At 36.6% G+C, this 27,696-nt stretch overlaps 3 protein-coding genes across 3 annotated transcripts; 2 read left to right on the forward strand and 1 right to left on the reverse strand.

Moving 5' to 3' along the window:
* Positions 1-1,061: 1,061 nt before the first annotated feature.
* On the forward strand, positions 1,062-7,441 carry rhebl1 (Ras homolog, mTORC1 binding like 1). The gene is made up of 8 exons (XM_028002254.1): positions 1,062-1,501; positions 3,245-3,316; positions 3,402-3,469; positions 3,627-3,709; positions 4,913-4,969; positions 5,056-5,103; positions 5,844-5,925; positions 6,004-7,441. Exons 1-8 carry the CDS (start codon positions 1,450-1,452, stop codon positions 6,094-6,096), a joined length of 555 nt encoding a protein of 184 aa, XP_027858055.1. The 5' UTR covers positions 1,062-1,449; the 3' UTR covers positions 6,097-7,441.
* A 1,215-nt stretch (positions 7,442-8,656) lies between these two features.
* On the forward strand, positions 8,657-17,519 carry prkag1 (protein kinase, AMP-activated, gamma 1 non-catalytic subunit). The gene is made up of 13 exons (XM_028002252.1): positions 8,657-8,784; positions 10,681-10,732; positions 10,814-10,914; positions 10,991-11,072; positions 11,197-11,255; positions 11,360-11,405; positions 11,498-11,552; positions 11,857-11,983; positions 12,576-12,741; positions 12,828-12,865; positions 14,102-14,248; positions 15,943-16,042; positions 16,143-17,519. The coding sequence occupies exons 1-13, from the start codon at positions 8,776-8,778 to the stop codon at positions 16,163-16,165; spliced, it is 1,005 nt and encodes a 334-aa protein (XP_027858053.1). The 5' UTR covers positions 8,657-8,775; the 3' UTR covers positions 16,166-17,519.
* A 3,867-nt stretch (positions 17,520-21,386) lies between these two features.
* ankrd33ab (ankyrin repeat domain 33Ab) lies at positions 21,387-25,251 on the reverse strand. Its single transcript, XM_028003453.1, has 4 exons — positions 24,994-25,251; positions 24,788-24,917; positions 24,519-24,659; positions 21,387-22,771 (listed from the first exon to the last, which is right to left on the reverse strand). Exons 1-4 carry the CDS (start codon positions 25,249-25,251, stop codon positions 21,936-21,938), a joined length of 1,365 nt encoding a protein of 454 aa, XP_027859254.1. The 3' UTR covers positions 21,387-21,935.
* Positions 25,252-27,696: the final 2,445 nt, after the last annotated feature.

Below are 27,696 nucleotides of genomic sequence, written 5' to 3' on the forward strand. Positions count from 1 at the left end.
AAAGTTTCAAATTAGACAACCATTAAAAGTAAAGCTTCAGGTCTGTTTTGTTCAATGTGTTGTTTTTTTTTGGAACATCCTTTAATAATCAAAGAATTTGTATGAAATATTGCTTGCTACTGGTGTAAATAGGGTTGTTAAATATCAAACATACCGTGACCTGGTTTGGTGGTTCAAATGTTTTGTGGGCCACTATTTCATCCGCATTGTGGACAGTGGGAACGTGGTCACAGAAGTTTGAGTAGATACGGTGGAATGGCAGATTTAGATTTATTTTAATTTTGTCTTGACTGATGATGTCCAGGGCGTCTCTGTTTCTCTGGAGATAGACACCAATGCCATGTGACCCAATAGTAATACGCAGATATTGACATTTGGCTGGACAGCTATTATCAAAATGCCAATAAATTTATGTTTGAAAATATTGATAGAAAATTACACAGATAGCTTCCAAATCTAAATTACAATACATCGCTTTTTACTTACATTTTTATCTAACTGTTTATATACACTTCTTATTGTAGCAATCAAACACTTTTTGCATGTTCCCACTGGTATTGTTCACTCTTCCAATAATCAGTGGATCAATCAGTCAATAGTATTTCATGTCAGAAGAAACATTCTGGTGAAACTATACACATTTATCTGTGCTTTTAGCAAATAGCAATATCTGGCACAGAAATAGATTTTCAATTCAACTAAAATCTGCCCTTCACACTATAAGGCAACCATCCTCACTATACTATTACCAGAAAAGGGGAAAAAAGAAATAAAAGGGAATTTCTTTTCAGATTTAGTGTGTATTCTAATTTATCTTTCCAAACATTATCATGGAGGCCAGCTGAGTAAACACGTGTTCATATTTGTGTTCTATAGTATGAGTTTAGTTGAGTTCAATATTTGTGATTTAAATAAAAAGGAGTTATTTGATGTTGTTTGCCGTCTGTCTGGAACAGTCTTAAAAAGGATAGTTCTCAGGAACTTGCTGGGACGTCCAAAGAGTGACATCTACTGTACAAATAAGCCTGAAAGCCCGTTCATGTCATTTCTCTGACTCATCGGCTGGTTTTACGACGGTGTGCTTACACAATGGCAATTTCCGTCAGTTTGACTTGCAGCTCGCGACCGCGTTGAACTCGCCTTTTTGTGTTTACAGTTTTGTTTCGAACGACCTCTTTTCCCGCTACAAATTTCGTGTACATGTTCACGTCCGACTCAGATACAGAAATTGGAAGCTGTTTGAGTTAGGCGCAGGTTGTTTTTGGTTCGGTAAAAGTGTGGAAACCCAGCTTGAGGCCCAGCTCGGAGAGCTCGAGCGGGGCAGAGCTCCGGAAAGTTTGTTGTTGTCACGTGACGCGGGACGAATGTGGCGATAAAAGTTTGTTCAGATCGTGAAATTTGTTGGCGTATTACCTTGTTCAGAACTTGTGCGGCAAAGTTTTCACCGCGATGCCTCAACCAAAATACAGAAAGATCGCGGTCATAGGTTACCGGTCCGTAGGTGAGTACAGCTGATGTCGGTGAGCTAGCAGGCTAACATGCTAATATCCTGGCTTTGTTTTCGTTTTGAGTGTATCTACCTATCAGCACTAAAATCTTGTCTACAAGCTTATATATGCTTTCTATATTCATATTCTTAATACCAAAGTTAAAAGCTATTAGCTCTATATTTTCTGCCATATGCTACCTTATGTGACACTAAATGTTAGCTCAGCAGGTGTTATTCGGCTACCAAGAAGCTTTTTGTTAAGAATTTCAACCATAACATTTATGTAGACTATTCATTTAATTAACATATCTACCCTTCAAACACTATTCATATATTATCCCAACTGTTTCTGTTTAATAATATCTCGATGTTTGTCCTTTTGTTGCATCACTGTTTCAGGCTTAACTCGGAAAATGTTTGTTTACTGTTTAAATAGGCACAAGGTTACAACGCACTATCTTTTCACAACCTACTCAAGTTTAAAACGGTGCCTACCACTTGTATTAAAAGTTTTCAAAAGTTGTGAATTTTGAACTATTTTTTTTATACACGTGTGTTTTATTGATCAAATAAGGATTGTCATCACTCCAGAAGTATTCATTTGCCTCGCATTCTTTAAACTGGCTTTCTGTTTGCGTGTCAAAATAATCAAAATAAACAATTAGTCTAAAAGAGTATATAAATATTTTAATTGATGGTTAAGATAGTTTCAGTGTTTTCAAAAGATATAATTCAGGGTTAAAATAAAAATTTGTAAAACATTAAAGGCCTAAATTACACATTTTTTTTATTTTTAGATGCTGCCGAGAAAGGTAAACAAATGACCTTGAGTGGTTTAGTTAATTTGTTAAAGTGCTTGTATTGTTTTGTTTTTTCTCAATAAAAGCTATAACTTAAAAACATTCTCTAGTTCTTTTAAATAACATTGATAAATCTTGAAATTAGAATATTTCCTTCCAATTCTTTGTGGAATTTGGGACTTGTATGGGGTAAATAATATCAGTAGGCCTGTCACAATAACAAATTTTGCTGGATGATAAATTGTCCCAGAACTTATTGCGATAAATGATAACATTGTTGTTTTGAGAACATTTTCAAGTCATATAATCGTAATAATGACATAAAAATGCAAGAACACATTCTCAAAAATCAATAAACTTTAAATTCTAATGAACATTTAAACAATTTTCTGAGTAAATTGGCTCATCGACGCAGAGCTATTGAGACATTTTTCACTTACAAAATTCCTGACTATAATCCATGTTGCTGTAGAGAAAATGACAAAATCTACAGCTAAAATTTCCACCAGAAAAATAGACATCTACAAAATATTCTTCAGTTCAACTTCTAAAGCTTTCGCAACATTTTAACAGTTTTGTGTTATTTTCTGTAAAGACAGACCGACTACCCTTGTTCTCTTAAATTCTAATTAACTCTGTGCTTTTTGCAACAAGCTGAAAGGTCACTAACCCAACTGATGATCCAGATATTGAAATGTAATTTTTAAAACCCTTGGATGCTTGTAAGGACACAAATTATGATCAAAACTTAGTTTTAAGACTCGCTTTGTTAAAGGTCCAGCCTACTTTGTTTGGAAAAAACTCACACATTGGCAGCTGGTTGCCTATTCTTTCTTTCCTGTCAGGTTATTTTTTATAGTTTGCATTTAAATGCTGAGCAGCATCAATCACGAATGAACATCAGTTATCATTGAATCGTTTTGTTGTTTAAGAGTCTTCTGTGCTCTTCATGCAGGGAAGTCGTCTCTTACGATACAGTTTGTTGAAGGACAGTTTGTCGACTCCTATGACCCAACCATTGAAAACAGTGAGTGATTTTATATTTGCTCAGTTTTAAGAGTACTTTATGGTTTAATGTGAAAATTGTAAAAACTGCTCTTTTTTGTCTTTAGCGTTTAACAAAATGGTCAACGTGAAAGGTCAGGACTTCAATCTGCAGCTAGTTGACACAGCTGGACAAGTAAGTTACTTAGTTGTTGTCATAACTGATCTGAGTGATTTAAACTGAATATTTCTGACTAATAGGCATATTTGCCTCTTGTTTTTAGTGTTGTTTTTGAAATCTTCAAGACTTTTATTTATAAAATGTAATGGAAATCCCTATTCTCCCTCTGTAGGATGAGTACTCAATTTTTCCACAATCCCACTCAATGGACATCCATGGTTATGTTCTGGTCTATTCAGTGACTTCCATGAAAAGGTGAGTGGATGGCTGTTGTAGTTACCTTTATTTCAGTAAAAAACTTTGCATTAAGAAGTCTTAGATCTGCTTCAAGACGGGAATTATTTGGGTTTTATCCAGTGTTTACTATTGAATCACATCAATAACAAGTAAAGTTTTAGTTCATTCCAGATTGGAGTTTTTGTTGTTTAGCTATTTATAAGCGGTCTATAGAGGAAAAATAATATATATATATATATATATATATATTTTATTTTTTTATTTATTTAAGTTGAACCATAAAAGTTATATCAACCAAATGTTTTAAGAGATTAGTGTCTAAACAATCTCATTTGAAAGAATGTAACAACTTTTAAATTGTACTAGATAACACAACTATTTAATAAGCTACAAGTGTCCCTCTATTTTTGTAGAAACGTCTCAAAGAAAAAGACCTAAGGGCCTAAAAATCCTCAAAAGTTTTCTTATTTTCACATTTTTTTAAGACGTTACTATTAAGTATTCAAAACATTGCTTCTTTGACTTTTTAATGGTTAGAATAAAATTCAGTTAATTGAATTTTAACAGTTATTTTGTTCAGCCAAGTTATCACCATTTCTTATTGATTTAAAAATGTTTGTTTTAATCTGAGTCCTTTTCTGGTAAATCATTTGATTTTGGTGTTTAGGTTCTTGAAAGCATTCAAGAAACTGTTAGGTTGAACATAAACAGTAAATATATTTATCTCCATCTAAATCAAACAAGATTTTGTCAGACCCAAAAGAAATCGATGATACTTTATTTTAAATAAAATACCAAGTGACATTCTGCGTATGTTTGTCTTTAAGTTCTAATTGGAAATCCTGGAAACTGGGTCTCTGAATAGAAAATACAGGAGAGTATCAAAGCCAAAAGCATCTAATAGATGTGCAAATTAAATGAGGTCAGTGTTTAGTATTACTATTTATTTTTAGTAATACTATGAACTACAGTTAAGACTCAGGGAAACTGTCGGTTTAGTGTTTAGTGCTGCTTCAAATGCTGCAAAACAACTATGATGCTCACAGTTAGAGCATTTCATACAGCTAAGCAGCAAAAACTCATGTTGATTAGAATTATACCATGAAGTAATTTATGTCATAAGATTCCCATTTGGTTAGTTCTGTATCCAAATGTTGAAGTTTTGTTAATATTATTCTTCCAGATCAATGTTTAAAATAACATTGTCTGTCCCCTGTCCAGTTTTGAAGTTGTGCAGGTTCTACACGACAAGCTGCTAGATATGGTTGGCAAAATTCAGTAAGTCCAATCAGTCCCTTAAATTCTTTATAACTGAGAAAATTTAAAGTGTGTATTTGTACAATTTGAGCTATGTTTCTTTTCAGGGTTCCAACTGTTCTTGTAGGAAACAAAAAAGATCTTCACATGGAAAGGTGAGCATTGATGTGATTATTTGGTTTAGGCTACAGCTATCATAGCTATATTATTTGTTTCTCCTGCTTTCATAGAAGCTGTTTTCATTCCTACTATGAAGTGGGAGTATTTTATAACATGCCTGGATTGCATTATGGTTGGTTAATTATAGACACTCTGAAACTCATCATTAGGAGCAACAGCTTAAATTGGTGATGAAAACTCGCTTAAATAAGCAATCTTTAGAAACCTAAACATTGCGACTGCCATACAGTCCTTAAACAGAGATCCTATGACACCTGAAACTTAAATTCGTTGGTGTTTTTCAAGTTTTTGAAAGTGCTTGAACTTTAGAAAATGTGCTTAAAATTGCTACTAAATGTAACTTGTGTTGCACTCTAGACCTCACAACTTGTTTTGATTTGTACAGCTACACTGATGTAAAAAAAAACAAAAAAACAAAACATATTTGAAGTGATGAAGTAAAACTGGTGTAAGAATCATCTAGGTTAAATTGAATTCCATGTTTTTTAGTAAAAATTATACATGTTTAAAACTGACATTAGCTTAATTAGCCAAATTCAAATTATTGTGTTGTACTTTGGAACTCGGGTCACAATAGCCTATTTATTAACCAGAAGGATTTATATCTTAAGAAGTTATTGAATTTGACCATGTGAAGGTTTCGAGTACACTTTTTAAAACAAGGAACCAATGAGATGTTCCCGCTTCACTATGCATTTTGTCAATTTGTTTCAAGGGTTATCAAACCAGAGGAGGGGAAAAAACTAGCTGATTCCTGGGGAGCAGCATTCATGGAGTCTTCCGCCAAAGAAAACGAGGTAAAAAAAACCCTTAAAGTTAGCCCTTGATGCTAATCTATTGTTCATGTCTGACAAAGACTCTTGCTTGAAACGCAGACTGCTGTGGAGGTTTTCAAGCGAATCATTTTGGAGATGGAGAAAGCTGACGGGAATGCACCTCCAGAGGAGAAGAAGTGTGCAGTGATGTAAAGGTTTATGCAGGACACCAGTGAGCTGATTTACTGAAGACATGAGGCACAACTTCACCAGCTTGCTAACAGTGGCCTCATTGATGGAGCAGAGGGACGTTTGTTCTCCGCTCAGAATTCAAGATTGATTTACATAGCAAAGCAGCTGCCCAACAAATGATACTAGATCCCAGCAATTGTAACCATGGAAAGAGAGAAATGTCTAGAGCAGGATTAACCTCTCAAAGAAGCATCTTCACTGGATACTTTAACGTTCAAATGCATTCTGGGAATAATTGTGCTTCTTTTTTATTATTATTATTTCCAAGGACTGGTCCATGATTTCAGCAGGTCTTTTTGACAGAAATGCACTCACAGTTCACATTGCTTTAAATGTGGTCACTATTCTATCAGCACTCTGTAAGAAAAGAAATCTCACTGGGGTTTCTCAGTTCTCACTGTAATTTTTATCTGCTCATCCTCAGGTACCTCTTACTCATGAGCTGTGCTGACGCGTCGTCATGACACCGTTCTGTTATTGTATATTTAACTAAGCCGATACACATCGCTCATATCTGTAGTATAATTTTTCCCCATTCATTGTGATAAGGTTGTTATGGACAACACTTGTAGGTGGAATAAATATTTGCTAATTACAAGTGAAGCCCTTTATATAACTAAAATCTTAGAATGTGATTTGGTACTTTGGAAAATATCTGGAGCGACGCAAGTTGTTGCGCTCCGTTTTTCTACACGGAGTACACTCTTGGATTGTTTATCAAAACTTAAAGGATTCATAGATTTCAGTTTTTGATTTGCATTTTAGTATTACAAAATACTATGAAGGCGGCCACGGAGTTAGTTTAGTGAGTTTTAAGTTGATGACTTTAACGTGCTTGATAAAACCCAACCATAGTGCCTGTAGCCTTTCTGACAAATGGTCACTGTCAAACACTTGAAATCTTTTCTTTTTGATTTGTTTTTACAAAACCCGTACCCTTACAGAAATCTAATGTACAGTAATTCTGTTTGTTTTATCCCCTAAAGCTTTGTGTTGTAGCTGTACTGGATACTTCTAACTTTATAAAATGCTTTGCCTAGATAGTTAAATGGTGGGTAACTGATGATAGTTGAGCAGAGGCTGGTGATGATGTGTCTTGTGCCTTACAGATGTTCAAACTCCTTCATCTGCTTCCTTTTCTTGACTCAAGGTGCTCTTAAGTTTTTTTGTTTTTTTTTTCCTTTATTGACTTGACACCATAGGTGCAGGTGTTGTGCACCTGAACACCAGTATTCCCCTGTGGGTCAACAGTAATTTAGAAATCTTGCTGTAAACTGTTTTGTAAATAAACAAATCTGTCACTTGTTGGATGTCCCTGATTTTTCTTCTTTACGATGCCAACATTTATTTTTTTATGATATACATGAGGCTGTATAATTAGTTGTGTATTCTTAAAAATCACATTAAGGGGTGTGCCGTGGTGGCGTAGTGGTTAGCGCGACCCATATTTGGAGGCCTTCATTCCTCGACGCGGCCGTCGCAGGTTCGACTCCCGGACCCGACGATATTTGCCGCATGTCTTCCCCCCTATCCTTCCCCGTTTCCTGTCAGCCTACTGTCATATAAGGGACACTAGAACCCACAAAAGACCCACTGGAGGGGTAAAAAAAAAAATCACATTAAGGGTGTGGATTTATTTGCATTAGTCTTAGCTAAAGGCCTTTAATGAACAAATACAAGCTCAACTACAAGCACAACAGTCAGGTATCTCACTCAAGTCCTGGACTTTCTACTGAAAACAGCTGCTAGTAGTTTATCTAGTGAGCATACTGTGTTATGTATACAGAAATATCCCAATTTTACTTATTTTAGGAAAAATCCACACACTGAGGACTGCTACAAATATTAAAAATATCTTAAATATGCTCTCATTCTGCCATTTGTCATACAGGTTTTATCAAATTTATAATCCCTCCCCCCCCAACTAGCCTAATGTATAGTGTTGACCATATAAAAACAGAAAAATTACCTGCTGATTGATTTTATTAATCAGTCATCGAATTATTTTTGTTTTGTTATTCAGTCATAAAATAAATATTTTGATCAATACTTCAAAATACTATAATTTGATCAACTTGACTGAAAATGTACATATATGCATACATATGTTATAAGTATGCATGACTTGTATGTATGCATGTCTGTCTACACCAAGTTAAATTAAATAACCTCCCATAAAGCATTGCAATCTAAATAAAAAACACATATGTTTTATTATGCACATATATTTTACTTATATAATCAGGAGTATAAAAATGAAAAAAAAAAAACAACAAAAAAACCCAGTCCAAAACAAAAAACGGATACATGAATTTGAAGGTTTTTTCTAAATACTTCCAAAACGTAAATATTCTTGATGAACAAATAAACTATTATATTGAGTTCTGTTTCATTTACTTCTCCCTAATGCGCACAATTACATTTACAAAGCAATTATTTACCATTAAAACTTTATATAAAAGAGGATCTTAACGTTTTTATTTGATCCCGTCCTGAAATGCGTTTAACACATTTATTACGGCGATGCCGCCTGGTTGCGCCAGTACCACAGATATTACGGTAACAGCTCCCTTTGCGTCACAGCGGAAGGAGGTTTGCGTGCCTTTGTGAGATCCCAATCAGTTGTAGACCGGGTGGAACATGGAGTGTGTAAGCTATGAACTTTGCTGTTATTTCTACTCTTGAAACCCTTATAATGCAGCCTATCCACTTCAGTTTAAAGCTTTGACTAGTACGCTAAAGTTTAGCTACTTGCTGGAAAGCTTTTTATATATGTTTTTAGGGTTGTCTCTGTCTTAGAGGTTGGTTAGGAAAGCTTATAACAGAGGCCACTGTTTAGCAAAAATGTGATGATTGTCTATTGATTTCAAACTGTGCAAAGAAAGTGCATTAAAAGCTTGAGCCGTCATGAAATGTCACCTCGACTGGCGCTTTTAAAAGTCAGCCAACTTTGACGCTAGCTAGCTAACAAGCTAACGCCAGTGCTAATAGTGGTGAACAAAAGTCTCTTTTTTTAGTATGACCAGAGCTTCAGTAACGACAACCGAGGGGGTTTAAGATTAAACTTTGAAATGTGTCAACTGACTAGCCTGCAGCTTGATGTTTTACTAGTTTACTGATTGCCTGTGTTTTTATGAAGTAGAGCTAGCCTGCATCCCCCAAAGTCTTATTCTGAGAGACAGGTAGTGTTTATGTGTCATCCCGGATCTGCTCTGAGTGTGACCTCAGTAAACTACCCGATGCATAGACTGAACCACTGGAAACACGATTTGGCTGAACGCTACACATGGGTCTCAGACGGCCTGTCCGTTTACCATTAACACAGGATCAATAGTTCAGCTGGGTTGGGGATTCTCTTTAGCGCCAGAGTTGCTTCTAAAAGGAGGCCGTACAAATTGCAGCTTCAGAGCAGAGTAAATGCTTTCAAATAGTTTGGGATCTCAGCATAAGCAAATGTAAACAATAGGGATCACAGAGGGTTACATTTAACGTTTCTCCTCAGTAGAACATTTCACAAATTTAGTATTTAAAGTCGGGTTCTCGTTCAGAAACAGCACAGTTAAAAACTTTAGGTGTGCTCATATATGGGTGGTTATACAACTTCACTAGATCATAAAATATTATAATGTGTTGATCTGTACAAAACAGATAGATCATAATGTTTTGGGGCTTTCTCTTCATTGCTGTTTAAGCTCCAAATCACCAGGGTTATTTTCCTCCTCTTCCTATGATTTCCTTGTCAAGCTTTTACTCAGTATGAGTTTACTTTAGAGGTGGTGGTAATGTTTACTTTTTAAACTCAAGTTAATCTTGAAGTTACTTCAAACAATTTGATGTCAACTGTGCTCATCAAGTCTTGTATCTTTCAACCTGTTGGTTTTAGGTGACTTTTATGCCTGTTTATTCAGAGTTTCCCCCAGTGTATTATAAGTCTGGCGGGCCACCAGGCTTTACTTCTGCCCCCCACCAGGCTAAACATTGTTTATTTATTTGCAATAAATTGCAATTTGTAATAATGACTTCCCCATTTGGAACACGTAATGCAAAATGGAGCATGTTTAGGCAGTGTAAATGTCTTTGGCAAAAATATTACAGAAATTAGCTTTAACCTTTTTTTTTTTTTTTTTTTACTACCATGTTTTATTTTTACTGTCAGTTTGGCTTAATGCTCTGTTGTGCAGCAGGTGTAGTCAGCTTATTGCTTTAGAACATGACCTCCCACTGACATCAGTGTAAATAACTATCTAATTCAAGGCTGACTTTTGTTATAAGACACCCTGAACATATGCAGCTTTGTTTATTTTTGAGTTTGTAGCTGTATGAAGATGATAGAAAGCTGCTTTCGTTTTCAATCTGCACTCAATTTAGATTTCAATTCTAAATCTAATTTTCAGAATCTAATTTTGTATCTGTAGTCTGAAAACACTGACAAATATATCTGTTGCAGGTACAACATTTAGTTTATGACCCCTTAACTCTATTGCAAAAAAGAATGACCTGACCTAAAATCATTTAATACTTGGATTATTGACCTTCTTCTTCCAGATCCCAGTAAGCATTGATGATCTTGAAGGCAAAAAGGATCCAATCATTGAAGGTAAGTGGCTTTGTTAAATATATTTCTGCCTCAATCAGATCCACTTTCACAGAAGAGTGTACATTGCATTAATTTCTTCAGAACGAGAGCAAAATGTTTACACCAGGTTTATGAAGTCGCACCGCTGTTACGACCTCGTGCCCACTAGTTCCAAATTAGTGGTGTTTGATACGTCGCTTCAGGTAAAGCAAATACATTTACACAAATGCAAATTTTATCTGGTTCCAGAAATTAATTGAATATTTAACTATCCTTCAGGTGAAGAAGGCTTTCTTTGCGCTTGTTTCAAATGGGGTGAGAGCAGCTCCTCTTTGGGACAGCAAGAAGCAGTGCTTTGTGGGTAAGAAAAAATTTTCATTTGAAAGTAACACTAATGATAAACATATGTAAAAAAAAAAAAACAATAATAAATGTTATAATATAGTTAATTATTCGCGGTGGTGTTTTTCCAATCCAACCCACAGGTATGCTAACTATAACAGACTTCATTAACATTCTTCATCGCTATTACAAGTCTCCGTTGGTGAGATGCTTTTGTGTTTTAAACACAAAGTTTGTAACATAAACTGTTAATGTCATTTTAATTTATTTCATCAGTGACTGAACCTGTGCTTTTTTATTTTTCAGGTTCAGATATATGAGTTGGAAGAGCACAAAATTGAAACATGGAGAGGTGAGAGCTTTTAATGATCACTCAAACTTCAACATTTATAATTTTATTAATTGTAATTAATTATTATTTTTCTGTTTTTGTATTCATTTTAGAGGTGTACCTTCAAGACTCTTTCAAGCCTTTGGTTTGCATTTCTCCCAATGCCAGGTTGGTAGCAGCACTGCATTGTTTTTACTGTAAAGTTTAATTCTTTCTTTTTTTTTTCTTATCATAGTTGTGATCAGCATTGTGATCGTTCCTAACTGGACATTTAAGTATGCTGAATCTGATGCCATCATAGAGATCAAACGATTGTTTAAATGTGATCTTTATGACTTTATTTTCTTTGAACTTATTTATTGGACTTTCTTTTGCAAGAAACAAACGTACACTATAGCACTTTTTTCTAAACATTTATTACAAAATAAGTTTGAATAACTTAGTGATTTTGTTTTTTCTGATTACATCTCAGTTTGTATGATGCGGTGTCGTCTCTGTTGAGGCACAAGATCCACAGGTTGCCTGTAATCGACCCGCTGACCGGGAACACGCTGTATATCCTCACACACAAGAGGATTCTTAAGTTCCTGAAGCTTTTTGTAAGTTTCCACTGGTTTTATTACAGATACAGGATGAATATGTCTAGACTAAAGACCGATTAGAGTTTGGTGATCTATTACTGATCTTTAAATTTATTTTGAAACATTTTAGAAACTGTCATCATCTTGCTGCTAGAGTGACTAGCATTACTAACTTGGGAGTTTGTGTGTGTATTCACTAGAGAATATTAATCTTTGTCTTTTCCCAATCAGCATGTTTTTATTAACTGACGTTGAAATCTCAAAAGCATGAAACAAAGTGACTTTGTTCCGCTTTAACCTGTTATCTTCCAATGTCTTGGTCTCACTTGCTGTCTGAAAGCCCAAACCAACCACAGAAATGTCTCAACATGTCATAGAAAATATATTTTCCTATACATAGTTTTTTTTTAAACTTTTCTGTATTTTATTTTTAATAGCTCACAAAATTTGAAACAAGCTAATCAACAATTTCTCAATGCAATGCAACATAATTATCTTTTTTTTTTGTTGTAGATCTGTAATAAAGTTCAACAACTAAAACTAAAGTAGGGAAAACGTCATGGTGAAAAACAACTGTGATTCCCTAAAGATGGCTGTTTTCTGTGCTCAGATATCAGAGATGCCAAGAGCCTCATTCTTGAATCAGACTTTAGAGGAACTGAACATTGGGACGTTCAAGAACATAGCAGTGGTCCGAGCAGACACCCCTCTGTACACGGCGCTGGGTATTTTTGTGGAGCAACGAGTGTCCGCGCTCCCTGTTGTGGATGACAAAGGTAAGCGGGCTGACTGAAGCTTCTTTTTCCTGTTTGCTTCTTCTCAGTATCCGCAGTTTTCTAAAATTATTTTGTCTTACTTGCAGGTCGAGTGGTGGACATATACTCAAAATTTGATGTCATAGTAAGTTCTGTGCAGTCACTTATTTTGATATTGTGCTAATATTATTTTCTAGGTATATTTTTTTCATTACTTTATAAATGAACATTTTGCATTTTTTTTTGTACTTCCATTTGGGTCTCAACTGCTTCTAAAAACAATTGTGGCGCTCAAAACAAACCAGCTGTTTTCTGACAATAAGATGATGTTTTTGGTATCTGCTGTTTCAAAACCCTTCTGAATGCTCTGTGCCGTTACCTAGCAACCCAAGTGGAACTCCAGCACGTTTGGTCAGCTGGTTTTACCGCTACATGCTCTGTACAATGGCTGCTGGAAAAGACAAATGTTTTGTTGTGGACTTACCATCCAGAAACAACTTTCTGGATTCTTGTTGGTTGTTCAGGAGGCTCTACTAATGCTTTGCAAAGAAGCACAGTTTCATAATTGCGCATCTGTTTGCAGCCATTTTCACGTGCGAGTGTAAATGTTGATTTGGGGGTGTGGAAAGCAGCAGCTCATTTGGATTTAAAGTGACCAGTGGACAGCTCATTGTGAAAATAGACAGAACTGAACAGACTACAATCCCATTATCTAATAAAAATGTTGTGCAAAAAAACATAATTGACATCATATCCTAACCTGTTGAAGGAAGCATAATGGATCTCCTTTAATTACCTCAGATAGTGTCTTTGTTGTCTTCCAGCTTGTCACAGCTGTGATATTAAGAATAATAAATTCTTCTTTTAATTACATTTGATTATTTATATAAATCCTTCAATTTGCTGAAGATAACATGAAAGACCTGCATTCAGATCTTAAAGGAAGAATCATCTGAAGAACATGTAAGCCTCGTATTTCGTCTCAGTATCGGGGTGGGGACAGCACTTTTGAAGTTGAGGACAGAGCGTGACCATCATCAGTGAGGGTTCACTGAAAGGTGAAGCAATGCCCTTCATGCAGAGTGAACAAGTGCTTGTCTGGTGTTTTCCTCTGTGGGTCACAATGGAAGTGATTGAGAAACCACATTCAGAGTTATGCTGACTTTTCATCCTAGAAGTTGCCCCAGTTTAACAGCACAGCAGGGCTGGAGCCTTGAGGGGAGTTCAAAACAACCGTGAGAAGCTGCTGCGTGGTGTTTGTGTTTCTAGCGCCAGAGTGTGAGCCTCAGAGTCACGCTGCTGTTTGCTTCTCTTAGATACATTTGTGTGAAAATGCCCTTCACTGTGAAACATCATACGCTGAGAGTTTTCCCTCTAACAGAATCTGGCTGCAGAGAAGACGTACAACAACCTGGACGTGACTGTGACCAAGGCGTTGAAGCATCGCTCGCAGTACTTTGAGGGAGTCCTGACCTGCAACAGACATGAGACCCTTGAAGCCATCATCACCAGACTGGTAGAGGCCGAGGTGAGGAGCGGAGGACACCAAAACCTGCTTTTTACGTCCTGAACAAGAAAAAGAAAGCAAGACTATAAATAAATAAATAGTCACAATTTCTTGTTCTCCCAGACGAGGAGAAAAAGTTTTTATCCATTTCTGCTTTAGAAAATTCAGATTGTATTGCAGGAAATGGAGCCAATCAGCTGTCATAACGTAGGAAGGTGGACGGTGTAGTTTTAGACAGCTGAGGTTGACACCGTCTGCTTCATTGAAATATTTTCTCATGATTTGTGTCTATATAGTCTTATATGAAAACCAGCACCAAGCTGGAGTTAATAAAGACTCACAGTTACTAAGACTGATGAGTAACAAAATAATTCACTTTTTCCATTGTTTTTATCTGATGCTAGAGACCCAATCAGTCTGTCAATTAATAGTGAATTATTGAAAATTCAAGTCAACCAGTTTTATAAACTTAATTTAATAAGAAGGTGAACCAGAGCTGCATAAATAAAGTGCAGATGGATTTAACCACCCAGGTTCTCCTGCAGCATCATCACCTCACATGTGGGAGAAACTAAACCCACCAGTTAAACCTGTCATAAATTAAAAAGGGATGCAATAATTTCTGCTGGCATGCTTGTGTGTGTAGTTCGGTTAATCTTTATTATTATTATTGGAAAGCTGCCATTTTGAAAAATGCTGCAAACATTTGGCACACAGTAAAAAATAGCTTATTTATTTATTTTTTTACAAAAGTCCTAATTTGCAGTTTTGCCTGTTTCTCCTATCTGAACCAAAGGATTAATATATTTTGAAGATCAATTTTATTTTGTTGAGACTTTCTAATTAATTTTATATGTTGCTTTTTGTTTATTTGTTTTGGATATTTAAAATGTCTTCTAGCTCCAGTGTTAAATATTATTTGGAAAGTAAAATGTATTGATCTTTGAGAGGGTGTACTTGCATTGTCATGCCTTTATCATGTGGAGAATGGTCTCAAAACAACAATATGATAATTTATTGCAATAATTTCTTGGATAATTTGTTATTGTGACATTTCTACCTACAGTTTATATTGGAGTTGGCATATTTGTTCCAGTAAGAGCATAAAATGAGTGTTTCTTTTAAGTCTAGTTGCTTGGATGTCACAAGATAAAAATATGATTGTTATTTAAAACAGTATAATATATAAATATTGAAGTAATGGAACAAATTGTTGCGTTAGAGTGTCTGCCTCCTCTTTAGTGTAAAGTTTTTCTGTGCAACACATCAGTGAGTATCAGCTATCTTATAATGATATTCAAATGAGTAAAACCATAGAACATTTGTTTAATTAGCTTTTATTTTATTCTAAATTTGCATTGACTCTCATTCTTGTTTGAGTTTGTAGGAGAAGGAAGTAACATGACATTGTATCCATGTGTAGAAGACGAAATGTGTGCATGAGGAGACGGAAATCTATTTTGCTTCTTCGGTTTAATTTTGTGACGTCTGTGCATAAAAACGCATAACTTGTATCCCTCTAAATGTGTGTCATCACTTCAGTAAATCAGCAGAAGACTGAAATGTATCCAGCATGTTTGTTCCAGCTAATTTCACCTTTTCACATGTTGGTTCTTCGTTCTCTCTGTTCATTCTCTTTGCCCTGTGGTAATATTGAGTTACTGTACTCAGCAGACCTGAGGCTCATTTGGGTGGCGGTCCTCTGTCTCCTCCAGGTTCACAGACTCGTGGTCGTCGATGAGAACGAAGTGGTGAAGGGAATCGTCTCGCTTTCTGATATCCTCCAGGCGCTGGTGTTGACCGACGGAGAAGAGGGTGAGTAAAGTTGACGAGCTGCTGCATAATATGCTACTTATATTCAATACATTTGGATCCATTGATTTAGTTTTATTGTTGTGTTTTTTTCTTTCGACAGGCACAACTTTAGGGAGTAATTAGGAATGTTGTTTTGGGATGAGACCAGAGCAAAGGGAAAGCACAAGCATGTGGGTGGAGAAACAAGAGAGTGCGTTGCCTTCTCCGTGAACGTCCATATAGAAAGACTTCTCTGTCTCTGGAGTTTTAGCAATACTGAAATTTATAGCTAGTAGCACAGGACTCTTCAAAAACCTTCTTTAAATTGAGCCAAATTCGAAATCCCTAGTAGTTGACCAGAGTTTTGAAAGAAGAAGAAACTTGAGGAATGCAGCACAGTCACCATCTCTGCCCTTTTAATACTTTATGAAGTAATAAAAAAAAACATTCCTCCATTTTACCAGCATTTCAATTTATTTTAAGGCTGAAAGCAGCAAAGGCACTAAGCTTCTCTAAGAGTTAAATTGGATGTAGAAACTCGAGCGAATCAGCATCAGTATGTAAACCCCTGACACTTTTTCTTTAAAGCTTGTATGATGATTATCAGATTATTCTCTTATTGTTTGTTCATTTGATTTAGGATGTTTATTTAAAGGCAGGTGTTGTGTTGACCTATATCTTTGTAAGTATTATTTCAGTGTTGACTTAAGCATCACCAAAAACGTTCACCAACATCACAAAGTCAAGTTAGGAATGTTTGAAAACGTTTTTGCCATTAAATATAAAAATGTGGTAAACGTCTGGATTTGTTCTTTAAGTCTGGGTTTTTGCAGGTTGCAGCTGGAAGAGTTTGCACAAGCAGTTTAGGATTACAATCCTGCAGCACAGCAGCAACCTGTGGAAATAATCCAGGTTCCAAACAAACATAAATACTCTGGTCAGGAATCACCATTCAGCTTTGTTCTTATCTAAATGTCCAAATATCGATACATATACAAGTATTTTTTGTTTTATTTTGACATTTTGTGTTGTGTCCTGCTACGTGTAACTACATATGTAATGGATTGTTTATCATACTCAAACATTTGTTGTTTTTTTTTTGCATGTGACCCACTTTGATTGATGACATTATTGGAAAAATAATTTTGTCATTAATGCTAAGTCTTCCATTTATGAAGCATTTCCTCTATTTTATGGTCAAGTTAAAAATGTTTTCTGGTTCTTGTTAGCTACAGTGATGGCAGTCAAAACATAACAGATTAACTGTTTAGTTTTTTTAGGTTTTGATCCATTGTTTAAAGGACATAATCCTAAGAATCACAAAACCAGCATTATCATTCCATTTTCTATGATGGATGTGTGAGGAACATTAAATGTCCAGCTTTATGCCTGATGAAGTGTGTACAACCGCATGTAAATGCATCGTTTTTGTACTAATCTGAGATTCTTAATTTAAAAGATGTCAAATAAAACCTTTGTTTTACCTTTGTGTTTCTAATTTGCATGAGTCACCAGCTTGTCCTAAAATCCACCTGAGTGAATTCTGAATCTGCTATTCTTTTCTTGTTGACATTTTCCTCACTTGTGGGTTGGAGAAGTCATTTTAAAAGCTACATATGAGCAAAACAAAGATTTCGCACACATTTATTGAAAGAGATCGCATCAGAAAACAAGTAGAGTCAAAAAAATAAAAGCCAGTTCAGGGTTTTCTGCCTTTTGACCACCTGCAGATAGAAACCGAATGTGCTCTGTGGCTGTGCATGGACAAGTGGGAATAGAGAATAGATGGATGTACACGGAAAATTAATTTAAAGCAAATATTTTTATTTACATTTTGGCAAAAATTTTATGTGGAAAAGGATTTATGCTCCTCCAAATGAGTAGTGGGATCATCTTTGCCCTCAAAATCCTTATAATTGCCAACTAGCGTTTTTTGTTTTTATTTTGACGATTTATCTTTGCTGATGAGGCTGGAAGGTCTCCTCTCCATCACCCTAATCTGTAGCTCACTTCGCAGGTTTTCCCATCAGATTTTATTTGGGATTTTAACTGAGTGACTCCAAAGTGTTAATATTCAGTCAGAAGAAATATTTTGGTAAAATAAAAATACTTCAAACATAAATAAGTCAGGAGTATAAATAGTGGCATTTATCATATATTCATGTATTTAGAAAAAGGCTTATTGTTTGCATCACAAAACCATTAAAGCCAAATTCAGAAAGTTTAATCTCCTAGTTGCACTGCAGAGGAACAACTAGATGATCTAAACAGCTTTTAGCCTGAATAATAAGAGGCCCTGCGGCTTCCTGGAAGGGTTTCTGTAAGCGTTCCCATGTAGCGCAGCTCGGTCTTACGCTAACCCTGGTGGCAGCAGCTGGAGATGATTCTGGGAAATGTTTGTTTTTAATAACTTGAGCTCAACAGTAGTCCAGGTGGCCTCTCTGTTTCAGCAGCATGAGGACAAGTTTCTCCATTTCCTCCAAATATCCAAATTGCTGACGAGCAAAGAAAACCTGTTGACAGGAGTAAACAGAGCAGCATGACGTTGTTACCAGATAAGCTGAAATCTGTCTCAGCAGGTTTAGAGGACTCCACAGAGCAGAGTTATCCTACAGGCAGTTAGAGCCACCTACTGTAAGGAAATAATCATAATCTGAAGCCAGTGTAATTTAAAGAAATGAAGGAAATACATCTATGACCAGTCAGTGCTTTCAGTCAGGAGGTGTGGGTGTTGAGAAGCACTTTTTTTTATTTTTACAGTGGTGTAGAAGCTGTTATGGCTGCTGTGTTTAATGACCAATCATCAATCAAAACACTCTGATTACACACCTACAATCCTCTGAAAAGTATTTAGCCACTTATAGATTTATTGTGGTTTTGATTTTTGTCAAACTTTAAAATCTGCTTCAGATTATCAAACAAATTTCAATATAACACTATGATAACCCCCTTCTTACATCTCAAATAAACAGATTAACCACATTTTGTGGTTCAGTTGCCACTTCCAGGACTAATGACAGCCAGACCTCTTTAAATATAACCTGTCTGAATCATGATGTTGAGTAAAACATCTTAAAAAGCCTTAATCTGATTTAAAGGAATCTAAGAACAGATAAAAAGACAAGTTATTAGTCAGTCTGATGGGAGCTGATTTTAAGGCTCAGTGAAGCACAGTCTTTATCTGCATCCGGAGAAAACATAAGGGGTACCTCAAGGCCGTTTGGGCCATTTCTTTTTGTAACATATTAGCTTCTACCTGGCAATTTATGAAACTCAGTTATACTCACATAATAGGTCATACTTAGTGATAACGGTGTAGTGCTGTTCCCTATATATATTTAAGGTATTCAGGAAGTGAGATTATTTTCAGAAATGTTTTGCTTGTAGATTAAATCTGTAAATCTGTCCAGTAAAATATAGATTCTGCTGCTGCAGCCTTTCCTGTTGGTTTCCCATCATTTTGCTCTGTTTTAGCAACATTTCAGACAGCATTTATCTTAGAGCCAGCTCTTCAGGAAACACATTTGTAGGTCAAATGTATGCAGGAAATTGCAAACTCCCCTCAGGAAATGCTCTTATGCACATACTGTACTGTTTATTCACTAGGAAAGAGGAATAGAGCAATCAACAACAGAGATGGCTAACTTTATAGCTGAAAGGGGGATTGACTGTCTTCAGAACTCTCTTGGAGAAAATCTCTCATGCATCATGCATCTTAGAAGGCTGAAAGAAATTTATTTGACTCAAACTTTGTTTTAAAGTAACTTAGTTTGCTAACTAAGCTCAGATAATCAATAATCCGTGCAGTAACGTGAAGGAGTAATCAGATCTGTCTTGGTTATGTGGGATGGTTCAGACTGGACTGACCTGAGGTTGAATCAGGTTTAGCAGGATTTGATTTAGAGCTGCTCTTCTTTTTAAGAGCATCGCCAAAAGTGAAAAACAGATTTGATCGTCTGAGCTTAACAACAGTCACATTCGTTGTTATTTGTTTAGCTGTTTAACAGATTAATCCAACAATGAAACACTGAAAATTTTTCTTTGTAATTTTATTGGTAAACTTACCAATTTGTTTAAGTTATAAACCCAGTATTTTATTTTTTTATTTATCTCTGCTGAAACAGGCAAATTAAATTTAATACTGCTCTCCACGATCAAAAAATTACCAAAAAAATTTTGATTGTAAAAATTAAAACATGAAAGCTTGAATTTTGCTTATCTATGTGCAGATATTTGTGTGTGAACATTTATTTTTATATGAAAACTTTTATGTTTCATAAGTAATTTGTATTTAATAAATTCTTCAGCTGCTTGATTTCTTTATACTTTGGTAAATTAATGGCCAACTATGGCTGCGAAAACCCCCGCAAATCATAACACTTCACTATTCGGTCATACGAAATGGATGTAGAAATTAATAAGGATGATTCATCATTTATAATGATCATTTAATAAATTAAATTAACCATTTGTATTTATATAATTTTATTGAACAAGAAAGTTCTGAATGTTTCATGTTTCAAATCTTAAGAGAATTCAAGTCTTTTATTCCATTTTGCATTTTAAATGTATTTAAATACTCAGAAATATCACACTAACCTTTGCAACTCTAAATTTATTCAAAACCATGCACCTATGGACTGAGAACTGTTCATATCTTATTGATTAGTTGTTGGCAATATTAGAAAACTGCAGAAGACGGGAGGATTTACTCTCCGTTACATTCCTTCTCATCCACACAGGCTGTAAAATAATAAATAATAATAATAAGATAATAAAGTGATTCTTTTGCATAAACTGGTACTCATGGCCTTTGAACCTTTCTGCATTTTATTATAATACAAACACAAATTTTAATGGGGATTTATGTGATAAAACAACACAAAGTTGATCAAACTGTACTTACAAAGTGGTAGAATTTTTTATAATTATTTTAGAAATATAAATTATTATTATTATTATTCAGAGTTAATCCTTAGTTTAATATCCCATCTCTCTGGCTTTTTTGCTGTTTCTCCACAATATATGTACTGATGATTACTTTTACTTTTGACTTGGTTATTCTAACAGATAAATTTGCTTTAATCGTCTCATTCTTCGGCCACCTTGAAGGCAACATTTAATTTAAGCCTGTCGGTCTAAAACAAATTTATGCCACACTTTTTAGATGTCACTTGCTCAAAAATGTGAAAATTATGTGTCATTTTTCTCTCATTTCATGTGTTTTAATCTCTTTGTGTTGGTCTATCAGATATGATTCTACTAAAATCTGAATTTTGTGGTTTTTATTAAGGTCAGGCTGTGATTGGTCTTTTTGCTGTGCAGCTCTTACATTTGTGCTGCACAGCAACGATAATAAGCTGCAATAATTTAGCTTCCACATGTAGACCTTGAATTGTAAATAGCAACAAATATAGACAAACACCTGATTTGTGACTTATGGCTTTATTGAATGGGTGATAATATAGGCACTATATCTGTCAAGAAATGATTCAATATGGGTTTTATGTGCTGCATCTTATAAAAAAGCATCTCTGGTGTTTTTACTGATACCAACTATGTTGAAATATTGCTACGCTGTTTAAAATTTAATATAAATATTTTGTACATTTGAGGTGTTTTTGTGACTTTTAGAGCTTCAGGTTAAACAAAATCTTGCCAAAACATTTCTAAACTGATATCTGTGTGGAAGAAATGCTCCCTGAGCTTCAGGGCTGATTTTAGATGTTTTTCTTCAGATGGGCATGAAGTTGAACGTGACCAAACTCCCAAACAAATAAAGTAAAACATTCACTAGAATGCTTTTAGAAGCATTAAATAAAAAAAAAAATCTAATTCAGACATGTTTGGGCGTGAATTATGAATTATTGTTATTATCCAGATTAGAGAGCCTTGGAGTTATTTGTTTCCACCATTATTTTTTTGTCTTTCTACTCTCTTTATCCTTTTTGTTTCCTTTTCCTTCCTGGTCTTTCTCTGTGTTTTTCTTCTCCTTTTTCTTCTCGTCCTTATGCTCCTTGTATTTCCAAGTAGGTGGCTCCAGGCAGCCCTTATCTTTCTTCCTCTTCTTCTTCTCTTTCTTTGGCGTTGGGTCTGAAGGCTTGTTCACGTTGATCTGAGGGATACACCCAGAGGGGAACACGCTGTTGCGTCTCGCCATGCTTCGAGGGATGAAGGCGGTGGCCACCTTGTTGGAGGCCACCGACAGGATGCTGCCTCTGCGCTCGGTGTCAGGGAAGCACACTGAGGCCACTGTGTCTGCAGAGTGGATGCAGGGGGTGATGTGCGACACCGAGCCGTTGCTGTGGCACACCGAGCTGCCTTCCAGATCCTTCTGTGGATGTTTCTTCACCAGCTCCGCCACCGTGAGCCGTCTCTTCCCCACCTCGGGGGGGCTGGTGGGCAGCAGAGGGTGGCAACCAGTTACAACGAGCGGACTGTGGATGCTGGTGGTCATGCGCACCATGTGGTCCATCACCCCGTTCTCCTGGGGGTCACGAGGAAAACTGAATCCAAATGTGTTTTTAATCCGCAGTGTGATCTTCTCTGCAGACGTCTTCTGAGACGTCGCCCTGGTCACTCTGCCCACGAGGTCGGGCCACTCTGGGACGTAGCTCTCGCAGAACTGCTCGGCTCTCGGCCGCATGGTGAGGCGGCGGAGACGGTGGAAGGTCTCATAGCGACCTGTTTTCAGGGCCCAGTCACGAGCGCACCTTCCCCGGAAGGAGTCCACTGCGTTTACATCAGCCCCTGAAAAGAAAGAAAGACATGAGGAGGAGGCGGAGGAGGAGGAGGAGGAAGAAAAGCTGGCTCTTTAGTCTTTAGTGTCTTCTCAAGTCTGCGTAAAAAATCATCCAGACAGCTGCAGCTAATCCAGAACGCTGCTGCTCACTAAAACCAGTAAAATAGAGCTCATCAGCCCAGTTTTAAAGCCCTTTCACTGGGTCCCTGTAGCTCAGAAAATAGACTTTAAAAATACTTCTGTTAATTTATAAATCACAGAATTACTTACCACCAAAATACATTAAAGATCTGCTGTTGTATCTTCAATGTACCTTCTGGTTTTCGTCTGCATTTTGTTTTTATGATGTAAAACACTTTGAACAGCCTTGTTGCTGAAATGTCCTAAACAAGAAATATTGACTTGACTAGTCATTCAGCTTACTTCCTTAGTCAAATTTCATTGGTTGGGAGTTTAGTTAGTGTTGGAAGTAGCATAAAATCCATTAACTGCACTGTGATCTTGTTCAGTTGATGTGATGATCTTGTTCATCACAGTTCAATGCCAAAGTAAAGTTTATGCAATCTTTACCAGAAATCTGGTCAGTCACAGCAGCGAGTTTGAAAAACATGTGAGCGAAAAAGTAGTAAGTACCTAATCTATAGCCTGCCAGGAGGACCAGTCAGGAGATTACTGTAGACATGTGATAATGCCCTCAGAATGATCCCTTAAAGCAGCCACGTGTCACCGAGTCATTAACTCAGGAGCCGAGTCAGCCGGCTTTAAATAGGCGCTGATGAAACATGGCTGCTGTCATCAGCCGCACTGAGACGCTTCTGTGGAGCTGAGGAATCTACGTTTCTTTTTATCCAACACTCTCCCTGCTTTTTCTGTTTTTTGATTAATTCCCTTCATTATACATGAAAGTCCAAATGGTTTAGACATCCAGAATATCCTTTCAATTCTTTCCATAATGTAATGATCTTTTCTTGATCATTATTTATCTTAACTTTCTCAAAATCAGATGTTTTTCTTTTAAATTTGGTTGCTTTTGTTTTATTCTATTCAGTTACTGTACCTGATAAAGAAAAGACATAACTCAAAATAAAAGCTTTAAACAAACCTCAAAGACGTTCAGAAAATCAGGAATTGTTTGAAAAATCAACTTTAAGTTAACATTAGAAATACTGGCATTTTTGAAGCGAAATATAAAGACACAAAATCTTTTTTATGTTGTCGTATTATGCATTTTCTAGGCACATATTACTATTTTATAGCACAATCAAGTAACTATGTTACCTGCAGTTGTTATAATAATGCTGCATATATCAAACAGTTAAAGGACCTTTCAGTTTGATGCCTTGAAACTGGCCTCTGTCTCTTTAAGAACCTCCTGCTCTTTCAGAAACTCCACCTTCAGTCCATTATTACCACAATGCTTCTCCATGATGCCGATAACTACCGTTCTTAGGAGCATTGAACTGAGAAGTAATTCGTATGATGAGTTCAACAGACTGTCAGTTCCAGCAGGTGTTTGTTAGTTGCTGCTGCCGCTAGTCTGGAGGAGCTGAGTGGGAGATGGGCTCTGAGGAGGAGCTTTGGGCAAACAGGTGGCACTTTGTGAGAGCAAAGCAACACTCCAGGTATGTTTTTGATGAGGGAATGACATTATACCATGATTTAAAGCTAAAAGAAACATTGATTTTGCATGTAACCCTCCTTAAACAACCCATCCTTGTAAACAGAAACTGTATCTTTTCCTTAATCCTTACATACCGGCCATAACAAGGGCAGCTACGACGTCACAGCGGCCAGTCATAGCAGCCTTGATAAGGGCTGTGAATCCTCTGCAGTCCCTTATTTCAGTGTCAACACCTGGGTAGTAGTTTAGGAGATACATCACTGTGAATATATGACCTGCAAGAAGAGGAGAGAGCCAAAGACCAAATAATCACTTTATTCTCTGCTCAGTCAGTCATTTATTGCTGCTGCTGTATTTTATTGCGCTCACCTCCTTGTGAGTTGCTGTATTTTGTTGTACTCACCTCCTTGAGATGCAATCATTAGTGCCGTGTTGCCTTCATTATCCTGATGATTTATGTCTATGAAGGGGCAGGTGTGAAGCCCATGCACAATGTCAAGGAAACCCTTGCAGCAAGCCACCATGAGGCCGTTCTGTTGGTGAAATCAAACATCAGCAACTGCACTGGATTTCAAACAGCTGAAACATCATCACAAATTAGACTCTCACCCATCCGTTAATGTCCAGCTCCATCACCTCCTCCCTGGTCACCCCTCTCTCCAGAACTTTCTGGAGAGCGGCCGAGTCGTTGCGGACGCACGCCTCATAGACAGTGTTGGCTGCACTGCTGTTTGCTGCCTCCACTGAGCTGTCAGGGAGCACAGAGTCATCGGACAGGATGCTGTCGGAGTCCGAGTCCGGTCCTGGTGCGTCGCCGTCGTCATCCGGACCTGAGCCCAGGTGGGGGTCCTCTGCTTCAGCGGCCATCGTCCAACAGAACCACTGGAATGGGAGTCACTCCAACTTGTTTGGTCACATCTAAGCAATAAAAAATAAAAATAAAACAAAGATAGTCAAATCAGCAAAAAGAACTGGCTTCCTGTAGCTCAGAGAATTTAAAATTCTCTGAGCACTGATTTATAATGTTTTTGGTGCTAAAACATTATAAATCAGTGAATGTTTTAGCACCAAAATATATTAAAGACTTTTTGTTGTATCAACCTTCCAGACCACGCAGGTCTTCTGGTTCTGGTCTGCTTTTTATCCTCAGAACCAGAACCAAACGTGGAGAAATAGCATTCAGCTGCACCACCAATTTGTAACAAACTTCCAGAAAACTCCATAACACTTTAAGTCAATCTAAGGCTAAAGAAGCTTTTGATTGGTGGTAAGTGTAACATTGATGAACACATCTGATCTGTATTTGCTTGATGATTTTGAAGAAGTCATTTGAGAAAAATTTATGTTTTTTTCTTGTTTCATGAGCGGTTATTTTGTTTTTATGATGTGAAGCACTTTGAACTGCCTTGTTCCTGAAATGTGTTATACAAATAAACTTGACTTGACGTCATGAAGACCAGGAACACACACAGCTGACTTAAAGCTGTGTTACTAAATAATATCCCAAACTCTGAACACCCCATAGAGCTCTACTCATTATGGCATGACTGTAAACATGTAAAATGATCATACATTATGATCATTTTAACAGTTTTATGTTTGGACATTGTCTAAGTTCAATATTCAAATTATTCCATAGTTTGACTCGACTTACTGAGACAAAAGATTTTTCTAGTAGTTCTTTAAACTATGATTCCCACCATAACGTATACATTTTCTCCTTAGTCTTTAATAATGTTTAAATTATTTCTGGTAATTGTATATTTTTAACTTTATAAAGAAGTAGAGCTATCTGTAACTTCACTATGTTGATCAATTTGAATACTTTAAATTTTGCAAATGTTTTTCAAATATCCCAACTCATGGATTATGCTGACTGGAAGATGCAACAGACTGGAGACTGGGGCAGAGGTTCACACTAAGAACACTACAAACATACAGGTAGAGCTGTAATGCAATGGTTTAGATCAAATCATATCCATAGGTTAGAATGGAAAATAATGTTCACAAACCGTCTCCATCCAATCTGTTTGAGGTTTCAGCTATTTTGTAAAGACGACTGCAAAATTTCCAGTCATGTGTGAAGCTGCGAGAGGCAAACCCTAAAAGACTGGTGGCTGTATTTCTACCACTTTGCAAAAATCTAGTTGTCATGCATCTTAATTCCCAATAAAATGCTTTGAAGTTTGTGGTTATAATGTGACAAGATGTGGAAAAGAGGCTACTGTGTTTTGATACACTCTGGATCAGATTTTAGATCTGCTTGGTTGGAAAACAGAGTCAATAGTTTTCTTGTTGACAGGCTGGGAAGGAGCAGGAAGAGTCAGGGATTATGACTCGTACGTTGCTGTGAGTCACAGACATAACGCCATCAGATCAGTGTGCTTTTACTGGGGAGTAAGTGGATCAGCAGTAAAAATACGCCGCCGAACTGAGGAGGGTCAAATGAGGAAAAGTTCACGTGTGGAGCCGCCAAGCTAAGGGTCTGACTCTGCTCAAAGTATAAAAAATGTTATTAAACCAAATTAAAACTTTCTTTAGAGGCTTTTAAACACATTGCAGAGCATGCTTCACACATACTGTGATGAATATCTATTGTAAATGTTTTAAGGATGGTAGTGTGTGTTAATGTGTTTTTACACTATTTAGAGAAAGAAAAGAAATAACACCGCAGTGTCTACTGCAGTTTGAATATTGGGAAATTCTGTAAACTCACCAATGAAGGGCAGCGGCTCAGCTGGGAGTCGTTGCAATCCAGGGTCACTCCTCCGTCATTTCCTCTAAATATCTCCTGATTTCTCCCAGAGTTACTCCAGCGCAGCCGTCAGAGTTTCCTCCAGTTTCTGCAAACAGATGAAGATTACCCATCTGCAAACTCTGATGGAAAGCTAGGAGGAGAAGACTTCACCGAGTCCTAGCGGAGACACCGCTCACTTATCTGCTGCGCTTAGCTCATCCCTTTTAAAACAGCTTTCAGGACAGAGGATTACTTGCCTCTCAGACCAATTTCATTTTTGCTTCCTTAATGCTTTCAAGCTGGAAACTTATGTCTTTGCACATTCTTTGTGCTGTTCTATTGTCTTGTTTTCATTCTCAGAAGATACGATTAATTTAAATACAACTCAACCTGTAAAGGGGCATAGGAGTGACACAATAAATGATGAGGAATAATTGCAAACAGTCCAGCTTGTGAGAAATAAAATCTTACATGTCGTCTAGTAACTTTCTTTTATTAATAAGAATAATAATGTTATCCTTTATCTGTTCAAAATTGGAAGAATTAAGCAATATCCCAACAATCAGGTAATTAAT

This window comes from Xiphophorus couchianus, chromosome 20, assembly GCF_001444195.1.
Source record: "Xiphophorus couchianus chromosome 20, X_couchianus-1.0, whole genome shotgun sequence".
NCBI lineage: Eukaryota > Metazoa > Chordata > Actinopteri > Cyprinodontiformes > Poeciliidae > Xiphophorus > Xiphophorus couchianus.